The sequence below is a fragment of the Chanodichthys erythropterus genome, chromosome 19 (assembly GCF_024489055.1).
Source record: "Chanodichthys erythropterus isolate Z2021 chromosome 19, ASM2448905v1, whole genome shotgun sequence".
Lineage (NCBI taxonomy): Eukaryota > Metazoa > Chordata > Actinopteri > Cypriniformes > Xenocyprididae > Chanodichthys > Chanodichthys erythropterus.
Genome location: NC_090239.1, coordinates 30,739,783 through 30,750,784, shown reverse-complemented (window position 1 = coordinate 30,750,784; position 11,002 = coordinate 30,739,783). Strand labels below are relative to the sequence as shown.

General features: G+C 37.3%; 1 protein-coding gene across 3 annotated transcripts in view; it reads left to right on the top strand.

The window, feature by feature from the left end:
- The first annotated feature begins 6,598 nt into the window (after positions 1 to 6,598).
- Positions 6,599 to 11,002, top strand: part of erbb2 (erb-b2 receptor tyrosine kinase 2) — a 44,082-nt gene continuing 39,678 nt past the window's right edge. For 2 of the 3 annotated variants that reach the window (XM_067368632.1, XM_067368631.1), the window contains exon 1: positions 6,602 to 6,887. In XM_067368632.1, the coding sequence (XP_067224733.1) occupies positions 6,809 to 6,887 (79 nt within the window). In that variant the 5' untranslated portion in view covers positions 6,602 to 6,808. Of the gene's footprint in view, positions 6,888 to 11,002 lie in introns of all 3 variants that reach the window. The other variant, XM_067368630.1, reaches the window with a different exon arrangement.

The following is an 11,002-nucleotide window of genomic DNA, read 5'->3' as shown; positions in this document are numbered from 1 at the left end:
TGTAACAAGATCGAAACATGAGAGGTGGCTTCTGGGTATTCTAATTGTTAATGTCCCACAGAAGCTCCAAATTCTCCCTTTTTCATTGGTCACTTTAATTGTGGCCATCTACAGGCTCAACATGGACTTGCCCTGTATATCTCTCTTACCTTCACTTTCTCTTAATTCTCACTCTTTCTGTCCTTTTTTCTTGCTCTCTTTCTTTGTCTTGGTATTGTAATGCACCTTTCTTCACCAGTTGTACACAGGCCCAAATGTGTATAAAGAAACCTTGAGAAAATTAATAAAATTGTTCTGTATTAATTCTTTTACTGGTAAGCCTGTTATTTCAGTAACACCACGAGAGGCTGTGCTGTATTTTGAGGAGTCACATTAGCACTAAACTACAAGTGCCTTATTGCTTTCATGAAATATTTACTACATAATAAACATGTTAAGAAAAACAAGTCATTTCACTAAGCAAATTCATAAAGTTTGTAAACTAAGGATAATAGTTGGTTCTATGGATGCTAAGGGGTAACACACAATAGCTGGTGAATAGGTGTTTCATATCATAGCCATGGTTCTGTAAATTCCTGATTGAGTGGATAATCACAGCATCAGACAGGTCAAAGAAAACATATACCAATGAAATAATGTAGTGACGTGAGCTGAGCCGAGGGTATATAAGTCAAACAACTTGGAAGCGCGTCTCCCATTCTGAGCAACAGGAATCTCTGGCGGTCATCTAGAATTCACAGAACCATTGTTACATGCTTAACTAGCATTCTGTTTCATTTCTCCTGACCGCCAGAAACTGTGTTGTATTAGTGGAAGACCCATACCAACAGGGTCATGATGAAAATAACTTACCAGAAAAAGAATTACTGGTGAAGCACAGCCGAGCTCACATCCTGAGAAACAGCAACATTGACGTTGTAGAATCTTGCAAATTTACAAGGAGAGGACCATGTTGCTGCTGCACAGATAGTTAAACACCCCTAAACGTCACCCAAGAAGAGGAAACAGCTGGTGGATTGGCAAGTGATGGTCCCAGGCCAAGACTTCTTGTAGGCCAAAGCAATAACCTCAACAAACCATTGTGACAGCCTCTGCTTAGATAGAGGGGTAGTTTTCCTAGCTCCCCCATAACAACTGACAAACAACTGCTCTGATTGCCTTATCAGTGCTGTAGCTTCTACATACATTTTCAAAGCTCACACAAGGTACAGGAGCAGAGAATGTTGTTCAAGAACTGTTGGTTGGAAGGAATACAGTTCAATAGACTAATTAATAATTGGTGCAGTAGTACCTTAGGGAGGAAAGATGGATTGGGCCAAAGGATAACACCAGTACCTTCTGGTTTCCATCTCTACAGCACTGACTCACAGACAGAACATGAAGCTCACCAACCCTCTTTGTGGAAGCCACAGTGTGAAGGAAGGCTACCTTTGAGGAATTCCAGCTAAAGGCCAGAACACACCAAGCCGACGCCGACGGACTAGCGGCGACGAAAGCAGACTACAGGGTTGGCTCACGTCGGCAGCGTCTGGGTCCAAAGTTGCCCTGACACACCAAACCGAAGCTAAACAGTCGACGGCCAAGTAGCACGTCAGTTCTGTGCCTGCGTGAGATGAAATGCCTTTCCGAACCAGCAGGCGGCAGTAGCTGAACAGCCAATCAGAATAATCAGATGGCCCGACGGACCGACGAGCTCCAACACCGATTCAACATTTCAAAGAGACTCCAACACCAGAGGTAACTTCCACACTGGAGAAAGAGGGGAGTGAGCAGGATTGAGGTGCCTCGCACCTTTTAAAAAACTGCAAACTAGGCTGTGGAAGCCGAGAGGAAAAACCTTCTACAAGTGAATGATGTGCAGAAATGGTTGCCACATAAACCTTTAACGTGGAGTGCATTGTACAGGATCAAAATCATGTGTCTTGCACCACAAGCAGAAAGACTTCATTGATAGATATAAAGCCTTTGTGTAGAAGCAGCCCTCACATTAAAAACAGTGTGAATGAAAAAGTTTCAGAGTTGGCCCCAGAGGCCAGACCCATGACAGTAGACAGACTGGATCTGGATGCCAAATACGACTGTCCAGCTGGAATAGCAGATCACTCCTGAAAGGTAGCTGCTTTAGTCTGCTCACCAACAAGGTTAGGAGCAAGGGAAATTGTGGTTTGGACAGCCACTTTGGCGCTAGCACAAGTACCCTGTGTCTGCCATGAGCAATCCTGTGAAGTGTCTCCCACAACAGATGAATTGGAGGAAAAGACAATCTGGCTAATCATGTGACACTCCGTCCTTCCTCATTGGCCTAGACTCTTCCATCTGGGCAAACCATAATGGGCAGAGAGTTGTGTTTTCCAAAGCAAATAGATCTACTCCCGCCATACCGAACTCCTAACAAATATCCTGCACTACATCCGGGTGGAGCCTCCACTCACTTGGATGTATCCAATTCCTGGATACTGGGCAAGAAGGTTTAGGATATCTTTCGTCCGAGATGGAGACAGCAAGGCATGCGTTGTGACCAAATTGTCATCCCGATGAACATGATGGACTGTGTGGGAGACAGAGAACTCTTTACTCTGATCACTGAGAGATCCAAATTGGCTTTGTGGTCCAGCAGCAGTTGTGTATTGTGCACAGATTGGACCCTCATCTGAGCACAGGGGAGACAGGGCAGCCTTCATACATCTCTTAAACACACTAGGGGCTAGGGAGAGTCCAAATGGTAGAATCCATTCCTGAAACTGAAATGCAAATGAGACAATGACAATGAGAATTAATAACACTTTGACCAATTCAAAGGCGAGGAAGAGAAAGAGCTGGGGTGCTGAGCTGCCGTGGCTAATATCCCCCTCAGCTCAGCTCACGTCACTACATAACTTCGTTGATATATGTTTTTCAACCTATTTGGCTGGCACTGCGATTATCCACAAATATAACACCGTCTCTGGTGGTCAGGAGGAGCGAAACAGAACTCTGCTTCATTATGTGGCTTTCTGTTGTGCTACCTGTATTACCTGGTTATCAGTATATTTTAAAGGGACTATAGAATTCAGAAATCCTTGTTATTAGCGACACCGGTGGCTGTTAAGTGAACTGCAGCCAGCAACTTATTGCTCATGCTAGCAAAATTGGCAAAAACGTCCCAAGTCCTTCACATAAAAATCACATAAAAACTTGTGGAAGGTTTTGTTGGAAAGTTTGGTTACAAGCTTCACACATTGGCAATAAAACAGCAATTAACACATGAAAATTCTTACATATAGCCCCTTTAAGGTAAAAAGCAGATTTTGGTAATTCAGGTTTAATACAGTAACATTATAACACATAATGAAATATATGGTTATTAGTTGTAAAATATACAGGGACCAATATGCAATAAACACCAATATGCCATTTTTTATGGTAAATTTCTTTCTTTTCTTTCTTTTCTTTCTTTTTTTTACAGTAGATTTAACAGGATACTTTTTTGCACTGTCTATTATTTTTGAAATGGTATGTATTTTTACAAATATAACAGGTTATCTAGGTATTCTATGCACACATACTGCAAAAATAGAAGTAGCCTTTATTATGTGCTATTCTGAACATACTCATGTTTTAAGACTGTAAAAGTGTTTGTCTCAAGATAATAAATGCACACTGAAAAAACATTAAATATACTGTGCTATACGATAAACTGAAGTATGGTTTATTCACTCTCGGGCTGTATTATGAGGGGTCATGTAGGTGACAAGACTCCAGATAGTTTTGAATGAAAGAGGTTTATTCTTCCTCCTCCTCTTTCTGCCTACTCAGAGTCTGAGCTTGGGGTACAAACACATTCACTATCAATGTGAGAAAAAAAGACCACTTTTGGCAACACATACCATTCTCTGGAATTTTCCCCAAGTCTATTGACTTTTGAGAAAAGCAGCCACTGCAAGTAGAAATGCAGAGTGTTAACATAAAAAACTCCCAAATAGCAATTTTGGACACATTAAAAAAATAATGATGTTTTATTAACAAAGTTCAGGAGGAGCATGTTCAGATAATTAACCTAATTAACACAAGAGGAGCGCGTTCAATCAACTCAATTAACAATAATATATATATATATATATATATATATATATATATATATATATATATATATATATATATATACAGCAGACTTACCGCTGTTCGTTGACAGTTTATCAGCATCCCTCCACCACCCCATCTCCTCACTTCTAGTTCTAACTATTCCTATCACAACCAGGAGGAGTACTCTGGGTTCGGGCCAAATTCTGAGCTCGGAGCCCTTCCCCCAGACAGCACGCCAAATACGCCTAACCTTTACTCTATCTAATTATATGTAAGTGTCAACACGTGAAACAGTAATCTAGATTGAACAGTTGCATTTTCCATGGATAAGTTATTTAGCCTATTCCTAAAAATGTAAGAATAGCAAAGTTTTGAATTCTTATTTTTTACACTGCTAATAGTTCATCTAGTAGTGACTATTTAAGCTTTACTGACAACTGGTTACAAAATTGTCCTTATTAATTAAATATTGTACTTTTTTGGTTCAGAAAACAGCTATTTAATTGTTACCATTCCAGTTTTTTCCAGTAGCTATTTATTAGATACTAATACTTATTCTTTTGGCCTACAATATATTAATTTTCATTCTTACAAGATTTTTTCTAATCTTTCGTAATTAACATAAGTGTTACTTGAAAGTACAATAAAAAGTCTTGTGATAAATACTACTCAGAAGCAAATAGGTCCTGATATCTGAATGACATTGGCCTATAGAATTTAATTAGAAACATGGGTAAATATAGTGACTAGAGTTGTCACGAATGCTATAAGTAGGCTATAAAGTATGCTCTTTCTGGCAGCTTATCAGAACTGTCTTAAAATATTTGAATTCTGTCTCTAAAATTTCTGTATCATTCTATTTTAAGAGGCTTGTCTGCTGTGTAACACACCAACATACATTCAGACAGGAGTCGAGTTTTAAACTGAAATGTTGAAACATGCTTAGGCAAGGACATGTTGTCACATTTTTATTGGGCTTACAATGGCTGGATATTTAGTGTTGTTGGTTGATGTGTTTTGTTTTACATTTACATTTTTTATTGTTTTATAATTGTTCACATTTTGTTGAAATCAATATGCTTTTTTTATTTAAAACTGGCAAGTAAAAAATTTGAACACTAGCCTTGGTCTTGTTAAAACTGCCCCCGACTCCATAATTGGTCTGCATGAATCAAACCAATCAAACCAAGACCTCAAAAGACAACAGGAGATAGTCTGGACTGCTGGGGTAATCATGGGTACACCCCTTCCTGCTCTGTAATCATCAAGAGTGAGTAAAAGGGCTGGCAAAATCACTCTGGACCCCTCACATCCAGACCTCTTCCTTAAAGGATTAGTTCACTTTCAAATTACAATTTCCTGATAATTTACTCACCCCCATGTCATCCAAGATGTCCATGTCCTTCTCTCTTCAGTTGAAAAGAAATTAAGGTTTTTGATGAAAAAATTCCAGGATTTTTCTCCATATAGTGGACTTCAATGGAGCCCAAACAGTTGAAGGTCAAAATTACAGTTTCAGTGCAGCTTCAAAGCGTTCTACACGATCCCAGACGAAAAATAAGGGTCTTATCTAGAGAAACCATCACTCATTTTCTAAAAAAAAAAAAATATATATATATATATACATTTTAACCATTACAAAAATTGTTAACTCGTCTTCTCTATTAGAATTCCGACAGTGTAGACACTGCTAAGTGTATTACTGCCCTCCACAGGTCAAAGTTTAAACTATTTTTTATATACTTGCACTAGCATATTGTATATGACTTTCTAGTTCAAATTTTGACCTGTGGAGGGCAGTAATACACTTAGCAGCGTCTACACTGCCGGAATTCTAATAGAGAAGAAGAGAGCTAGTTCAAGATAAGCATTTATCGTTAAAATGTGTATAATTTAATTTTAATTTTAGAAAATGAGTGATGGTTTCTCTAGATAAGAACGCTTTGAAGCTGCACTGAAACTGTAATTTTGACCTTCAACCATTTGGAGGCCATTGAAGTCCACTATATGGAGAAAAATCCTGGAATGTTTTCATTAAATACCTTAATTTCTTTTCGATTGAAGAGAGAAGGACATGGACATCTTGGATGACATGGGGGTGAGTAAATTATCAGGAAATTTTAATTTGAAAGTGAACTAATCCTTTAAATTGTTGCCGTCTTGCCAGGCACAAGAAAAGTTTCTTTCCTCAGGCCATCTAAGTCATGAACAAGCAATAAACATGTGCAATACACAACATACTTATATTTATTTAGCATACCACACCTCTTATTCACATTCCCTTGCATTTGTATATAACATACCTGTACATACATCTAATGTATATTGTTTATTTTGTATATTGTGTATTTTTATTTATTTATATATTCACTTATTTTATTTTATTATCTGTCTAGTCGCTTTCACTCTCTCTCTGGAAACTTCTGTCGCCAAAACAAAACGTGTATACTTGGCAATAAAGCTAATTCTGATTCTGAATGTGGCAGTAGAGCTGGGCTGGAGTCAATCTGTACTGCCACTCCTCCGCGGGAGCGCGCGCATTATAGCACAAGCACACATACACACACACACTGACTGGAGAGTCTGGCGCACTCGCTCATGCCAGGAAGTTGTTGGTATTCGGGGAATAACAAAGAAAAGAAAACAGGTATATTAAACACATCGAAACTACACGAGGTGGATCTGTGTAACATATATGGGATCTGGGTATGAACTGGAGAACTATTAACTAATGGAGGACTAATCGATGGAGGCGGACAGAAGTTTTGGGTTCGTCTGGGTCCTGCTGCTGCTGTTGGGTATTACAGCCGCTACAGGGAGAGAAGGTGGGTCATCTCCACACATTCCCAAACTATTCCCATATTATACAATTACATTAATCTAAAGTTACTGAGCAGAAAGAGAGTTTAACACGAACAAACAGCAGCGGGACGCATTCTTGTGTTAAAACTGCTACTCGAGCGGTTGACACCCCATCTACACTGCTCGCGACGCGACCGGCGCGCGGGGCCCACTGCATTTTCACGCGACTGTTCGAGCCCAAGGTTTGGAGCTTTTTTTGTCGCGTCGCCTGCTTGCAGTGTAGACGGAGTGTGGAATTTGAGAAGTTGTTTTCCAAGAGTCAACAGCTTTACCGTTTAAACGTGGAATGATTTAACTTTAGGCTTATTTAAAGTGGTTAAATTAAAAAAAAAATCTCGTCGGTGTTTTTTTTCTCACACCGTTGGCGCAATAGTCGTAGGTGAAGTATGTCGCACAAACTTGATTTGCAACTTCTGCATGACAATAGCGCTGAAACCTGACAGCCAAGAGTACAAGAGTTTAATGGGCACAAGTCCTGATATCTTAAAAAAAATGTTTTGAATTTATGAAATATTAATGACATCCTCCTGTGAACCAAAATGTAATACTAATACAAATTTGTAATAATACAATCATACAATAGCAATTAACTGGGTCAGAATCACAGAAAAACAACAACAACAACATGATTATTATGTTGACATGCAAGTTATTATTTTAACAATAGGTAATAGTTCAATAGCATGAACACAGGTCTACATTAATAATTGTTAATTACTAAATAGTAGGAGCAGACACATGCAGATGTACAGTGGCAACACCATGGTACAATGTTGGATATTGTATTACTATTGTACTTTGATATATACCATGGTGCTGAGTAATAACCATATGCATATTACTATAAGTGAAAGAATTCTATGGTATTACCATGGTACATGCTTAAAAACATGGTATTGACATAAACATGTTTGAAACACCAAAGTAGAATCATGGTATGTTTTAGTGCTTTTTTGTGTTTTTTATTATTATATTATGCAGAGAAGTCCAGTACATCAGCCCATAAAACAATGGATTCAGCGATCTCACAGAGATTACCAAAAATTGTGTACAAAACTGAATTGCTGGAGGTTATATACCAGCTCATTCTCTGCATAACACAAAATACCACTATGTCATAAATTATTATTGTTTTTTTTACTTAAATGTAGTCATTTAATTTCATTTCTCTGTGTGTACTGTACATGCACTCAGCGGAGGAAGAATTTGTGTTTTCTTAGGAAATCATACACTCCTTCCTGCTCGCTGAACAAAGTTATTCCAAAGGTCATTTGTTTTAAAGTACTGTGTAACTGTCAGCTTCCGATTACACACAATTGTGTGTCTGCATGTGCGTGTTTGATTTTTTTCATGCCTCTAAATTGTCAACATGATCAAAACTTAGCTGAAAAAGATTTTGTTGTGCCTTTTAGTCAAATTGTAAAAATGTTTTTTTTTTTTTTAATAAAAATCATGTTTTCAAATATGATACATCAGGCTTTTGAAGAGCATTTATTTGTACATCTCTCAATTATCATTGTACTGCATTGCATTATATTTTTTGCCCCCCCCCCCCCCTCTTCATATATATATATATATATATATATATATATATATATATATATATATATATATATATATATATATATATGAAGAGTTTTGTTCCAAAACGCAATAACTCCATTTAAATTATTTTGAGTATAAAGGTGTTTTCTTTACCAAGAAAGTGGCAAGATGAAAACCCCTATTTTCTGTTTCAAACTTTCACATAGCATCTTTTGAATATAAAAACATTAAAAATTCACATCTACATTTTGATTTTAAAAAGTTTATTATAAAAACGTATTTTTTCCCAAAATGCAATAAATCCATGACACTTTTTTTTTTCAAAATGCAATTAATCCATCATGAGTGTGGATATATCGCGTTCTGCAGAAAAAGGAGACTGGCGTTTGTCGCATTGACATGACAGAATAACACGACGGATATCGCATTTTGCGCAAAATTAATAAATTACTTTTCAATACCGACCAGATACAATACTGATATTGGCGGAAACTCAGTTTTTTGAAAATGGCGTTTATCATGTTTTGGAACCAAACTCTTCATATATATATATATATATATATATATATATATATATATATATATATATATATATATATATATATATATATAATGAGACTGTCCTCCAAAAAAAAAATGACTCAAAAAAGTATTTATAATATATATAAATGTATATTATATATACATAGTATTATAATATATATACATAGTATATGTATTTATACTCCTTTTATATTAAAAATGATTTATTTGTACTTCTCTCAATTATCATTGTACTGCATTGCATTATATTTTTGCCCCCCCCATATATATATATATATTCTGTCCTTCAAAAAAATGACCCTATAGGTCGTTTTTCAACCACCTTATAACGACCTATATTTACGTTTTAAAGTCATGCGCCCTCTAGCTGGTGTAAAAATAATGACAGTGTCGTGTTACGTCTGTCTTCATGAAATGACAAATGACTGTCGTTACCAATCAAAATGCATGTTCATTTAAATGCAATTTGTCCTATTTCCATTTAGCAAAAATCATTTTTTATTAACGACTATACCCACCCCACCCCTAAACCTACTCTTAGTGATTTATAGTGCATATACACTTTATGAGCACATATGTTCCCTGGGATCGAACCCACGATCGCATGATTACATGATTGCATATTGTTATGTATTGCAATGCTCTGAAACCTGAAATATGATGCAGATAAAAGGGAACAATGCATTAAAATGAAAGTGTCCTGTTGACGATAGGGGCTCAACTTTAGTAAACGGTCCTATGGGTCGTATTTCATGAATTAAAACGCAAGTGTCCTGATGTCGATAGGGACGCAACTTTAGTAAATGCTCCTATGGGTCGTATTTCAGGGAAGTGACAAACAACCTATATAGGTGTATTGGTTGGAGAACATGTTGATATATATAATTCATTCATGAAACTCTAGATGGCAAAGGCTGATGGGTCCTTAATGCAAACTGATGATAATTACAGCATTAACTACTGGCACAAGCTGATTCACAAGCTAGTCCATGTCACTTCTGCAGTGCAACCAATGAGATTGTTGCTCACACATTTAAATGGCTGGTTACATTCTCTATAGCAGTTTGCATCGCGCTTCAGAGTTCCTCTAAAACCCTCCACCTTCCCCAGCTCCACCTGTATAGATCTGGTATGGGTTATTGATATATGGTATTTGTGCAGCAGCACCATGTCTTACTAGCAGCAACGTATCAGCATATGAATTGGCAGTAGCAAGTTCCTGTACTTGCTCTGCAGCAGCGTAGCAGATCTATTCCGTCAAGACCAACTACATTAACATTGTCATATCCATTACCATGCTAAAAATCTTCAGAGAGTTGTCATGATTGAATTATTATCTAACAAAGATGTATTATTATAGATAGAGAGTGACAACTGTATGACAACCCTATACTGTATGAGCCACAAAAGCCTGATGTATCAAATATTGTACTCAAAAAACACATACGCAACATTTTTAAAAATATTTTTTCTGACTATTCTTTCATATGTCAGGCTTTAAAGGGTTAAGCATCCTTGAGGTGCTTAGATTTTCAACAGCCTGCAAGAAGCATTCAGTCTTGTTGACAAGCAGAATCCATAAACAATGGCATTGGGACATTTGCATGGGACATTGTTGGCAAGAGACCTTATCTAATTTGACCACATCACCCATTCTCAAAATCAGTCCCTGTCAAACTTTTGCCATCTGATTCTGCATATGCATAAGTACATGTTGTGCATGCAGTTACTAAACTGAGAGTTGGTTCACTGCTGTGCTCAGTGGGCTTGTCCTTGTTATCAGTTGTTGCGGGTGTACAGAGCTGTCTCAGATATGCTTTACATGTTTCATTGTTAAGTGTTCCAGAACCTGTAATGGGGCTTTTAGCAATGCTTTTAGCTGAAAGTGTCACCACTCGTTTACTGGTCTTCAGCCTCACTGTCACATGCTGTATCAATAGTTATTATCAGAGTAAAGGCCCTTTCACACCAAGGATGATAACTATAACTA